Genomic DNA, 14,296 nt, shown 5'->3' with positions numbered 1-14,296 from the left:
CCTTCGAAGGACATTATGGAAATTGAGAAAGTAGATGGGAAGGATGTACATTTAAATTTTGTAAATTTTTGGAGAAATCCATTTTTCCATAGACCTTTGAGTGAGCATCAGCGAGAGGATCCATCTTTGGGTACTATTATCCAAGAAATTGAGAGTGGTAAGAATAAACATCCTTATTTGATTAAAGATGGTGTATTGTTAAAGAAAACTAAGGGAAAACAATATGGTGGCTTAAGAGCTGTTATTCCTGAATCACTTAAATATAGCATTATTAAATATCATCACGAAGACCCTGTGGGTGGTGGCCACAGTGGTTCGCAACGTACGATTGCTAAGATAGCTAGTAGATATACTTGTAAAGATTTATTTCCAAGTATTCGAGAGTTTATACAAAAATGTCAAATTTGTCAATTTTGTAAAGACAGGAATACCACTCAATATGGTACTTACTACTCACATAAAGAAAGATATCCGAACAACTCCGTATATTTAGATGTAATGGGTCCCTGGCCTGTTAGTAATGGTTTTAAATATGTTTTGGTATTAACAGATGGTTATTCACGATTTGTAATTATCGAACCTCTTAGAAATTTAAATGCAAAATCTATCTGTTTAAAATTAGATAAGATATTCTACTCTTACGGATATCCAAATAAAATTATATGTGACAATGCAAGTTATTTTCAAAGCGAATATTTCAAGAGTTACTTATTTAGTCTAGGCATTAAACGTATTCATACGTCTCCTTACTCCATGTCCAGTAATTTGACGGAGCGTCAAAATAAAAACATAAAACAAATAATAAAATGTTATGTACATAAAAACCAAACTCAATGGTCAAAGTATATATATCAGGTGCAATATACTTTAAACACTAGTGAGAATAGTGAAACGAGGAAGACAGCGAGTGAATTATTTTTAGGACGCAAAATGTTTAATCCTTTGGACATTAATTGGATTTTAGACTTAGGAATTCTTGAAACTTCGCAAAATAAAGAAGAATTAAATGAAATTATTGTAGAAAACATTGAAAAGGCCTGGAAAAGAAAAGAGAAGATTTATTCAAAGAAACATAGGGACATAGATTTGCCAGTAGGGGAGAAAGTACTTGTAAAGAGAATAATGAAGGCTTCTCTTGAAAAGAGGTTTCAACCAAAGTTAAGCAGTCAGTACCATGGCCCATTTGAAATCCTTTCTTACCCAACAAGGAACACCGTCTGGTTACAGTTAGTAGCGGATAAGAATATTAAGATCAAAAGGCATGTTAGTTTCATTAAGAAATATTATCCTAGCAATACTAATAACTCTAACATTTCTTGCAATTTTAGTAATATTAACTATCGAAGACAGCTTGATAATTTTGGTTCTGAAAATTGTAACGCTAATAATAGCTGTGAAATAAATAGTAACAACAATAATAGTAATCACTCTGACTTTGTAACATGAAAATTTTAAAGAAAGAATTTGTCATAAATATTGTGTTAAATTTATAAATGTAATCTCGTTGTGTTTGTTGTATACTGTGCTTGTTGTTCAATTCTGCAGGTTCAGAATTGGCAAGGTCATGCCATGGCTGTGAACGTCCTTGTGTACGTCGAGACCCTCGTCATGTCAAACCCTTTCATTCCTGTCTGACGCCCAACCTGAGCCATAAGGTGGATGGAAAAGCTCTGTATGCGCAACATACTGGTTATTTGTCATCTCTTCAGTAATGGATGGACACTTGTCATCTGAATTCATCAAATGGAAAATGGAGCTCCTGTTGACATCTACTAGTGAAAGACATTGGTGAATTTCGTGGTGAGTTTGTTCCAATTCTTCTGCATGCTGTGATTAAGATAAACAATATTTTTTTTCTTTTCGAAATTTCTATAACCAGTTTATAAAAAAAAAAATTTGACCGTGGGGGAATTTTATATGTAACATTTCTCCAAAGAAAAAAAAAAAGACTTTAGTCTGGACACTGAAACAGCTGATTAGTTACTTCCGCATACAGTTAGCAACTATGATCTATGTTAGTAGGTCAGGTTCAATGAACATTGTGCTTCGTTTGTTCATCGAGAGTTAACAGCGCCACCTATGAACTGTGGTTGAAATGTCAACCCGCGATTAGCGTCAGAACAGAAGAAAAGGTATTCGTCGACGGATCTAAAATTACTCTTTGGAAATAAGAATACAAATTAGAAATCGTAATGGGTTTGTTAAATGGAATTAGAAGAAAATTTTGTGAATAGTGTTGGAAATTAATTTAAGATCCGCTTGTGAAGTGGTGTGAAAGTAAAGCCTGAAATGTGAATAATTATATAATCATATTGTAAGTGTGTTTGATTGGCATGTTCAACGGAACCGTAAGTATGTTCTAAATTCTATCCTTTTTATTTTTGCGCCATTTTGGACCGATTAATACTTCGATTCCGGGGGATATGTTCATCGAATCACACGTAACTATTTCTTTAGTTATATTGAAATTAACCTATAAATTACTTGAAATATTTTTGGATTTAATATTGAAAGCTTTAAAATATTATTTGGACAGAAATAATTCATGGGCGTTAAATTGTGGAATTGTTCACACCGCTATCAAAAGAATTGAAAGGGGAAGATTTCAATTTAAGTGTTGTTTGTTAAGTGTTAAAAATATATATTTAGTTGTTGCTATTATTCTAGTTGTTACATATATTGGAAATAAATTGTTAATTATATTGAAATTTGCTGAATACTTTTTGCTCACTAAATCATTTGCCTTCAGTTCCGCATCAAAGGAGATTACATTAAACCCTTTCGAGAATAGCAGTGTACCCGTTATGGCGCATTACTGCTACAGTGTGTATGTGCATATGCATTAATGTAGCAATTGTAATTTTTATGGATTTGACGTCAATGGTAGTACGTATATCTTGTATACATTTGAGTTGGTTGAGTGTAAGAAAAGGCAAACATAGCCTTAACTCTGCCGTTAAATAAATAAATAAATAAACCACTCTACCAGAAGCACAGGAATAATGTAATCCCACAACAGACTTCACCAACAGCTTTTTGTGGCTATTTAGTTCAAATTAATGCATCGCATGAACCTCTTCTCATTTACACCAATCGCACCAGTTTCAACATGACCTCTTTCAAGATGGCGGATATTCTTTTCGTAACTTTCAACTGACCATATCAACCTCTCGTATTCATGTATGCTCATTTCGTGTCGCTACAATGATTAGTTTTAAAGAAAAACGTGCATTTTCTCACCATGTCCTTAATGTACTGACGTTCCACTTTTGATCTTTCTCGGGCCCTAGTGTCCCAACGTCTTGGACTCTGCAGCTACAATTTTGGCTGTGCTAGTTTCCCGAGGTACTCTCTCTATATACAAAGTTTCGTGAAAATCGGGCTCTGATAGATACCTAGGGTTCCTTGTTAGAGTGAATGTAATTTTCTTACCTTATCTGGTTTATCCGGTGGCACAGCTCCAAGGTCAGGGGGCGGAGGAGGAAAGCTAGCTTCTTGGGCTTTACTGGCAGCCATACTTGCAAGTTCATGCATATTTACATACACTGGTTGTGGGGATTCTGAAGAGATAAATACAATACATTAATAATGTCAACTGACCGAGCTTAACTTAATCACTTTCAGCTATAATATATCAATACCAGACATATATTCATTCATTCTTCATCTGCTATCAATGATACTTTATACCAAATTTGATATTCATTTACAATGATTCGCTTGGCGAGTGTTATGACAGATTATTATAACACATTAATACCTGTGGTCTATCGAAAGAGATCACTATTATGATAATAGATTCAACGGACCATTTCGATCCAGCACTGTCACAGTTAAGTCTTTCTTCGTATCAGATGTGTTATCGTAGCTTATGTGCCAGTTGATCTGAATGTCTTTCTATCTTATTCTCAATCATCCAATTGGAAAAAAATAAATGAAATCTTTAAGTTTTACTCGTACGTCTCAGGGTTATGCCGACTAGGCTAAATGAGGCGGTAATGATAAGAAATGAATGAAATGGTGGAATGAAGAAAGTGAGAACCCCGAGAAAACCCATGCACATGGTATTTGTCCACCACAAAATTCACTTGGTGAGAGTTGGGATCGAACCAAGGACCTCATGCACCAGAAGTGATCGCTCTACCACTGAGCCACCGTAGCCCCTATCATCTAATTCGACTCTTATTTCGTTCCTAAAAATTTTCTTTATGAAGTGATTAATGTTCTTCATAACAATCTATACATTTACTGCGAAGATATGCTAATGTATTGGGTTTGCTTTGCTCTAAAGTTCCTGGAGGTCTGTATTGTGTTTATTATGTTTTCGGACTATATACTGGTCCGTATATTTTCCACAATACTCTTTTGTGGAATGATACAAATTTGTTTTCATTCCCTCTAGTTGGTACCTATGTCTCACATTCATATGTTAGGATGGTTTTATGTAGCTTAAACGTAATGCTTACCTCGCCTTTCTGGACAAAACGTTAGGCTGCACGAATTTGATGGTGGAAAATCACATTTGCTTGCTCCACTAGTCTACCATTTATTTCTTTTTTGGATTGTTATTGTTATTTATGTTTATTCCCATATATTTACTTATTTTCGATGATAACATAAGCTAGGATAGGGAACTGTGGTGGCTCAGTGGTAGTGGAGGAATTTTCCCTCTTTAAAACGTTTGATGCCTTGAAAATCCAATGTATATATAGATCGACAGCTCGGCAATGAATAGCTCACTTCCACACTATTTTTAGTGAAATGAAATTTCAAGTTACTTCACAGTTAAATTTTAAGCTCCGTTCAATGAAAAATTCTTCAAATATTATGTGCACATGGATGATACTTTATTTATAAACTGGATAGTGAATTGCAATGTTCAATTACCATACCAAATAAAATATCAACAATCAAAGATATCTTCGGAAAAACGAAATAATCCACTTTACATTTCGTATATTTTCAATTTACGACATAAAAATTGTTAACGCACAACTTTATACGAAAGAAACTTCAGAAAATAATACATTCAAGCAAGCTCGGTACAATGTGCTGAAGATCAAGGTCAATGTGTGGAAAAGAAACTGGTAGGGTCTATAAATACTGTTAAAATAATGTGGACCTTGAGCAAGGAACTTGATTTTTATATAGAATACATTGATTAAATGGATATTACTTTACAGAAATGGCAAATGCAAGTTACAGAGTCCTTGAAAAAAAAATACAAGAAAAAAAGAACAGAAAATGTACATTGGGATAGAACAGAAAATGTACGTATAACCACATTACCAATACACAAAATATATTTAAAAGAGGTAAGCTTAAACGTTACAGCTGTTGGGACCAAACATGCAGAGCATTTTACAGTTAAACTTTAATTCATGGAACGCACATCATCTGTTTGCTAGGTAGCTGTGAATGTAAACAATTGTACATTGGGTTGACAACAGAAATATTAATACCAGAATAAAGGAACACATTTTAAATTGGAAGTTGAAGAAATTACTATTACATCTTTCAAAATATTTTACAAGACTCAAAGCATCAAATTACCACGATTAGGATTATAACAAGAACATATTCAGAAACTGAAAGTCAATATTTGAATGATCCTTTATGAAGCATAAAAATATTAAATTGAATCTTGATTTAGAAAGTTAGCTTTCACTAGTTTAAAATTGAGAAGAAGAAGAAGAAGAAGAAGATCAGCATGAGTATCGCAACAGACTGCATGTTATTATATGTGATAATTCCAAAAAGATCCTCACTATTGGGAGGCTTTACAGGTTTCCCTATATTATACCATTCGGGGTATGTACATTCTTTCTGCATCTTGTGCTTTTAAGTTTTATTTATTTTATTTTTTCCCTGAAGATGGGATCAAAGGCGCTACGAAAACTAGAAAACTAAAAGTTGTTGAACAGAAAGCTTGTAAAGCAGGTAAAGACATGATTTCTATACAGTGATGCTTTCTAGGGCGAATGGGATTCGATCAATAATAATAATAATAATAATAATAATAATAATAATAATAATAATAATAATAATAATAATAATAATAATAATAATAATAATAATAATAATAATAATAATAAATATAAATATAAAGAAATTATTATTAAGTATAAAATACAATAATATTAAAAATTTCATCTTATGTGCTAAAATAGAAATAATTTCAAACATATCATACAACTCATTCAAAATATATTTACAACACTACGAAGCACATGTCTTCGGCAGATGACAAAAATACAAGCGAAATGAAAGGGAAAAAACTCTGATCGTTGATCTCCCTTTTTGATCAGCCAATCAGCGTTCAGAACCATTTTCTGTGAATCTGTTATATTTGATGCAACTCTCTCTTGTTCTTACAGTGGCTGATGAAGCCAATATGTTCGGTTAGTTGGCGACTTCTGAGACAGTGTCAGATGAAGCCAACATGTTCAGTTAGTTGGCGATTTCTGAGACAGTGTCTGATGAAGCCAATATGTTCAGTTAGTTGGCAATTTCTGAGACAGTGTCTGATGAAACCAATATGTTCAGTTAGTTGGCGATTTCTAAGACAGTGTCTGATGAAGCCAATATGTTCAGTTAGTTGGCGATTTCTGAGACAGTGTCTGATGAAGCCAATATGTTCAGTTAGTTGGCGAAACTGTCATACATTTATTATTTTTAAAATAAACGTTGCTTTGCTCAGTGATTTATATTTTTAGTGTAAGTTTTTAAAATCATGTTTCGTTAACTAGAGATTAAGATGAGACTTGCAACAGTGTTTCTGAACATACTTGTGCAGTAGTCTTCGTATCTTTCTCATGTATTTTTTACCTTTCACGAAAATACACGATTCCTCTTACAAATTTCAACCTACAGATTTCAAATTTTTAGAGAAGGAACTTCATAACATGTTAAAGGCAACAATCCGTGCCAATTTTTTATTTAGAATTTTCTTCATTGTTAAAATGGCTTCATTGTTGAGTTGGATGTCCAAACCTTTCACAGTGGAACTGTTTCAACAATGAAGAAAATTTTAAATGAAAAATTGGCACGGATTGTTGCCTTCGATAGATTATGAAGTTCCTTCTCTAAAAATTTGAGTCTCTTGGTTGAAATTTGTAAGAGAAATTGTAAATTTTCGTAAAAGGTAAAAAATACATGAGAGAGATACTAAGACCGTAGTGACATCTATCGGCAAAACTTGTCTCTTTACACCAACCTTAAAGTCATATCTCATGACATATGAACTGGTCAATTTAACTGAATAAGTTCCTATCTTTCTGAATTCCTACATACCTTAGAAAATTATCTAGATGACTTTAGAAATAATGTAAAAGATATAAAGGTGATAAATTGTGGGAGGAAATATGCATTTTTGGACCTAACAGTACACAAAATCCCTTTCAATCAGGGAGAAAAGTATATACATAATAGAGAAAAAAAGAAAAAGAAGTGATCTACTTACCAGTGCGTGCAGGAGGGGGAGCGAAACTGGAGATGGCTGGGGTGGTACCTTTTTCAGTCTTTGGCTCTGCTTTCCCCTGAACAACCACAGTCTTCTGCTGATGGGCAATCATTGAGGCGGTTTTGGCAGGAACGTTCGGTCTCTCCAGCGAGGAGCACCGCTGAGGGATTGGAGGCCTCGCGTAAATCGGTTGCTCGTGGCCACCAGCATTCGCTCCTTGTTGCAATGGCTTATGGGTCGTCGTCGTTTGTTGTTGCTGCTGCTGATTGCTGCCTCCAGTATTGCCAGATCCTTCACTTCCGGTGATAGGACTGACTGGCTGGGACGAGGACTGCGGGTGGGCAGCATCTGGTGGTTGGAAAGTGTATACTGTCAGGGGAGGCCTCTGGTGACCGCGTTCATAAGCTACAAGGAAAAATTCACCAGTGAAGCTTATTTCAAGGCCATCCAACATGACCTTGGGTTATAAAACCTTCCTAGACCCAGCGTCAAAAGCGTGAATGTCACTAACATTCCGAGAACACGAACTGTCCACTATCTTCGTCTGTAAGCAAACCTAAAGAAGCTACCTGTGTGTTCATGATTTAAGCAAGATAATACAATACCGATAGCGGAACGTAGTTTAATACCTTAGACTCCTGAACTTTTAATAGGTGGTAGTGTTACAGCTATCTCATTCTTGGCACATACACCAAAAAATCGTCATAATATGAATCACAGAGTTCTATACATTAAAAGATTGGTATTTATTTCATTTGAACGTACCACAAACTCGAATTTAATAAATATAACCGACGCGAAACTAAGCTTCACTGGATAGTTTTAAGGTACGAATCTATGTTAAGTAATATATTAAAGCATAAAAAATCTTTTAAAAAAAGTTGTAGCTGCCAATATTTAGTGTTAGTTAATAGTTTAAGGTACAGTGTTAGCAACAATTTTCAACAAAGGGGAATATTTATACATGGACTTAAGCTACGTAGGTCTTTGCAGTTAAATAGAAACTAAATATAATATGATGGAATAAAACTCAAAGAAAATGTTTTCGATATAAGTAAAATAGAACAAAAAGATGTCTATTTAATTTTATATATAGTAAAACATATAACAATAATTTGAATTTCATGCTGGAGTTTTGAATAACTTAATCCTGTGTTGAATTCATGTGTACATACTTGTGATCAATTAAATTTGCTGAAAAATTATATTTACAGAAAACATTCGTGCTTTTGTTGTGAGGTACATATTTGGTGCTAGGAAGGTTTTTAACATATGACAAAGGAAAAAACTCAGTACATCATACTTACATCATCTATACACACACACATACAAACTACACAACAATCAAATATAAAAACACAGTAACTGAAACAAAACTGACTTTCAGCAAATAATAATGAGAAAATGGAACTTGGTAAAGACATGAATGAACAATCAGTGCTTAAAGTATGTTGGCATGAGCCGGTATCCGTATGTATATTAGAAATAACACTGTTTAACAAGTTCTCACTTTTTGTTTTTTACAGAAACGAAAATAGCCGTTCTTTATTGATTTTTGGTCGCTAAATACGAAAATCATACTTAAAATTCTCTTTAGGTTCACTGAAACACTATGGGTCATTATAAGTACATGATTTGAAATGATCGTGTTACACGGTACGAGTCCCATTCCTGACAAGTGTTCGCTGTCTATTAGACTTCGCAACGTTGAACGTTATCAACAACCAGTAAAACAGTGTCATGGGTGACGTTAGGCGATTGTCGCAAGGGTTCCCATTTAATGTCTCGAATTGTATCCGTGGCAGTACTGCAGGCAGTAGTTTGTAGATTTCTTACTGTTGTACCAGCAGTAAGTGAGGGCATTAGTGCCGTTTCACATTTCTGTGTTGTTAATTGCGAAATATTTTTGCTGTTCACGGAAAGGGAGCAATGCTCTGCGTCTGTAAAAGGTTTCCGGACAACTTGTGCTTCATAAGGCAAACGTGATTTGCGGTTCCAGAAAGCGGCCGTTGACTGATGCAGTGCGAAAGGCACATTTACTAATTTCAGTGCAACATGTCATTCAAAATGCACTTCCTCCATTCTCACCTGGATGTCTTTTCAGTGAATTGTGGATCTTTCAGTGACGAAGAAGGAGAGTGATTCCACTAGGACATTTCTACCATGAAACAATACTAAAAAGGGAACTGGTCCGTTTCCATGTTAGCGGATTTTTGTTGGATGATTCTGAGAGGTGCTTCAGACATTCCTCACAAGCGGCAGGCAAAGAGACGGTGTGTCTAAGACAGGTATTTTTACGTCAACAAGTCTCTTTCTGCAGCGTTATATGCAAAATGCTGAAGGTGCAATTACTACAAAATTTGTGCCAGGAGCACACTGATATCATGGTATTCGTGTCCAGCGTTCAAAAATATATAGGGGAGGGCCAATTTTATTTCTGTAATATTTCAATGATTGGTAACTTGTAGCTGTTGTAGTGTTATATGCAAAATGTAAAACGTTAATGTACTCAGAAACCTGAGCCAGGAGAGAATTTAACAGTGATTTTTCGTGTTCAGCGGTCAAAAATCAATAAAGAGAGTTATTCCGTTTCTGTAAAAATTCCACTGTTGAACAGTATTATCCATCATGACACATTAGTCAAAATGCTTCTGAAGTTCGAATTTCGCTCCATTTAGCATATTGTTTCCAGTATTAATGCAATCAAAACGCAACAAAGAGGAAGAAAGATCATACGAAACATTAAACTACCAAGCGTTCTATCTGACAGTAAGACGTAATTAATTCGTTCATATTAAAAGGGCACGAAAGGATAATCATTATGTTTACACAGAAAACAACATCCAATGATCCTGAATCACTTTTTTAATACATATCGATCGTTTCCGGCACAATACGAAGTAAATTAGCTAACATATCATTGTATAAACAACGGTTGCAATGTTCTCTATGGTTATGGGTTCTTGTATACAGTCACGTATTCATGTGTTGTAGAGCATCGTTCTATATAATGATGAGTTAATTGATGTAGATGAGGATGTGTATTTAGTAAGGTTGAAAAAATAACTCTTGTGATGTGCTTCAAACGTATTAAGTGTATTAAAAATTGATTTAGCATCTAATTTGTTGTACGTTCTACGTAGAAACACATAAAAGCTTTAATTATTGCCTTCAGTGAGCAAGGTCTAGGTTCGATTCCTGTGGGAGTTCATGTAATTAGGATCCTCGTTAAGCAAGAGGTCCACGTTTTATATAGCGTCGATGTTGAAAACAGAATTAAACTTCAAATTTAACCAACTAACTTTCATTATACAGGGTGTTACAAAAAAAATGTATCACAATATTTTGGGAACAGCTTTTTCACATCAAAATTAAAAAAAAAAAAAAAAAAAGTTCATATGGACCTGTGCTCAATACTGGATAGTTTCGGAATTATAGGGTGCCGAAAACGTGAAACAAGTGAACTTTAAAGATTCATTAGCTGAACCTACGCTCTTTACACACCGCAACATTCATATATAAGCACAAATCTCCTTGTCATTCCTCACCTCATCCATATTCATATTTATTTGCCTGTTCATAGCTTACAAATGAGGACAATCCTCAATTAAGCATTACAGTTGTCAGATATGATTTACATTCTCTATATATTATCAGTAAGATAAGTTTCCACAGAGTAATAGCTTTTTTCCAACAATAATTCTAACAGAGTATTTCTGAATATCCTTTTTTCGTTAATGTCCTTATACTTTGTTGGTAATTTGTTATATAATTTTATACAATTCATATACACAGTTTTGCTAAAATTTGCATAATTCTGTTGGATAATATACATATTACAATTCTGCCTAGTATTGTATGAGTGAATCGTATTAGCTAAAGTAAATAAATCCTTGTGCTCGATTACATACATAATTGTGCGGTATATATATATAAACTAGGTAATGTCAATAATTTATATTTTTTAAAAATATTTTTACATGAGGATCGTTCACGCATACTAAACATTATTCTAATAATTTTTTTCTGTATTCGGAATGTACCTTTATGTCCCTTTACAAACACAAGTGAAAGATGTCTTGATAAAAATTGGCAATGGGTACTATAAAGGAGGTACTTTTTCAATATCTCGCATCATTTGCAAGATTTGAGCCTACTTCCGGTTGGAGTTTCTAATTCATGTGGGATCAGTTTTCTTTCTTCTTGCATGCAGTATGTCATAAGCAAATACATTACACACACAATTAATTATAATGTCACTGATATATGATGTTCATTGGGCAAAACACTCCAAACAATAAAGATTCTCTTAGTCTGGAGAAATGGTTATCCTTCGTTTTTCATTATCATTTGGCCATAAAACAAACGCCTTAAAGATATTCAACACCCGTATGTTGTGTTGGAATGTATAAATCATAGGATATGATGCTTTACTTTTTTAAATTTCAACACTTCCAGTATACTCCTTTAAAAAAAATGTAATAAAGAAATGTCGGCCATGTTTTTCAAATAATCAATTAGAACTGGACAATCTACACAAAATTTGGAATCTACCAGCGAAAACGGCACGTTTCTAACACTAGCTGTTTTCGAGATCTCACTGTTGAAAGGATTGGAGACAAACATATAAACCTTTCTTTGGAGACAAACATATAAAGCTAGTATTTTAATATACAGATAGTTCCACTACTATGGGACCTATCGTAGCGAGTCAAGACATCACAAAGGAACTGATATGTGAATTATCCAAATATCCATGTTTAATAATGCTCCAGTACTTACACACTAATTTTTCGAGACCTCTATAAAATGATTGTACAAGTACCGGAGGTTTTGAAAGATGGATATTTAAATAGTTAACATTCTAGTTCCTCAGTGATGTCTTGATCAGACTACAATCGGTCCTATAGTAGTGGAACTATGGACCTTTAAACAGTGCTGTAGTCCTAAAATTTTCAGAGGGTATACGCTGATTTGTGATCATCTTTCGTTGTCATAAGAGACATTGAAGGCATTTTTCATGAACAATGTAAATCGTATGTATTAATTAATTCAATATAAAGAATACATTACTGTTTTATAGTCTAAAAGTATTTCATGCTATTTTCTTGATGACACTCCTTACATAAATCACAGCATAATAACATAAATGGGTGTAAGTATGGAGAAGGAGCCAACTCATCCCGAGAAGGAACAGAAAAAATCCAGCCGATTTTTTTTTTCATGACTCATATATTTTAACATCTGCTAAGAATATAAGAGGAAACTGGTGGTATAGTCACTTGGAGTATCATTGGAGTCATGGCCCGATTAAACAAATAAATATAAACGAAACTATACACTTTGAAGCAGAAGGTACAGTCTCGTGACTAAGATTAAGCAGAGGGTATACAGCGTATACCGCCGTGTACAGCCCTGCCTTTAAAGTTCACTTATTTCACATTTTCGGCATCCTATAAGTACGAAACTATGCATTTCCGACCACAGGTCTATACGGATTTTTTTCTTATTTTGATGTGAGGAAGCTATTTCCAAAACATTGTGACAAATTTTTGTAACACTCTGTATTAAGGTACACAATTTTTGTAACACCCTGTATTAAGGTACACAATTTTTGTAACACCCTGTATTAAGGTACACAATTTTGTGTACTAATGCGTTATAAGTCTGTTTGCTATAGCAATTTTCATAAGGTTTATAAACAGAAACACATTGATACTGTCTATTAGCTTGATCCATACCGGCCTTTTTTTTTAACTCACTTTAAGCACTAACTTTAATTCGAAAGTGAGGTTCAGAAAATGTCATTGGACGAGACAGTGTGTTAAAGGTGCGGAAAGACAATCATAAAAAGCACAAGCTGCTCATCATTTTTGTTTTTTATCTGTTTTGAGTTACATACAATGAAACGTGCTTCTTACGCTAGCCACCGTGGTTCCACAGAAAGTGTCAAAATTTTCTAACACACAAGTGGCAAACTTACGTAGTAAAAAATAAAAAATAAAAAATAAAAAAAGTTTTGGGATTTCCATTGTTCTACAGACTGTATTAAATAGGTGGTAATCTCAACAGGTTTCATTGTATAAGTATTTCAAAACCTTCTTTCTAATAAGAGAATAGACACAAGAAGGTATTTTAAAGTTAGAAGTGGTATGCTAAAGCATAAAGGTGTTACAAGACGAAAGTAATGACATTTTGAAGGGCACAATATCGATCTTTGTGAGTTTAAAGAAATAAATAAAAGTAAAACAAATTGGTATCTAGTTCTCATTACATTTGAGATACTAAAGTTCAACGCCACATTAAACATGTATTACCAAAAGCTGTACTTGAATTTGTTTACTGGGACGTACAGAGGCTCAGTGGTAGAGTGCTTATCTCTCATGCGTGGGTTCCTGGTTCGATCCCAGCTAAGTAAATCTGTGGTGGACAACATCGTGTCTGTGAGTTTTCTCGGGGTACTTCCGTTTCCTCCCACTTTTTCATTCGACCAATTCTTCCATCATCATTCACCTGCTTTAATCACCGTGTCTCTTAGCATGATGTGTGGGACGTTAAACTGAAATATTCCTTTTTTGTTCTTGTTCTTGTTGTTGTTGCTTTCAAGATGGAAAATATAAGTGAAAAAAAAACTGAAAGAGCAAATAAAAAGAATTACATCATCGGTTGGGAACCATAAAGACTATCTGAATTTTTCTATGTTTCTCTAGAGATAAGTTACTACATGCAAGAAATAGCGAAATTAATATTAGTCTATTTCTATTACTATTGCATTTCAAGCTACGACACAACTTCAATATGTCTTTTCATTAATTTTATTTATTAAAATTGGCT

General features: G+C 34.1%; 1 protein-coding gene across 2 annotated transcripts in view; it reads right to left on the bottom strand.

Annotated features, from left to right (window-relative positions):
• Nucleotides 1-14,296, bottom strand: part of LOC145682998 (uncharacterized) — a 58,545-nt gene that overhangs the window by 26,256 nt on the left and 17,993 nt on the right. Inside the window, exons 4-5 of one of the 2 annotated variants that reach the window (XM_081754355.1) lie at nt 7,463-7,867; nt 3,433-3,560 (exon numbers count right to left, since the gene is read on the bottom strand). In XM_081754355.1, the coding sequence (XP_081610481.1) occupies nt 3,433-3,560; nt 7,463-7,867 (533 nt within the window). The remainder of the gene's footprint in view (nt 1-3,432; nt 3,561-7,462; nt 7,868-14,296) is intronic. The other variant, XM_081754356.1, reaches the window with a different exon arrangement.

This window comes from Thermobia domestica, chromosome 1 (assembly GCF_964235325.1).
Source record: "Thermobia domestica chromosome 1, izTheDome1.hap1.1, whole genome shotgun sequence".
Classification (NCBI taxonomy): domain Eukaryota; kingdom Metazoa; phylum Arthropoda; class Insecta; order Zygentoma; family Lepismatidae; genus Thermobia; species Thermobia domestica.
Note: the sequence above shows the minus strand (reverse complement) of the source record. Positions and strands in the feature narration are given on the sequence as shown.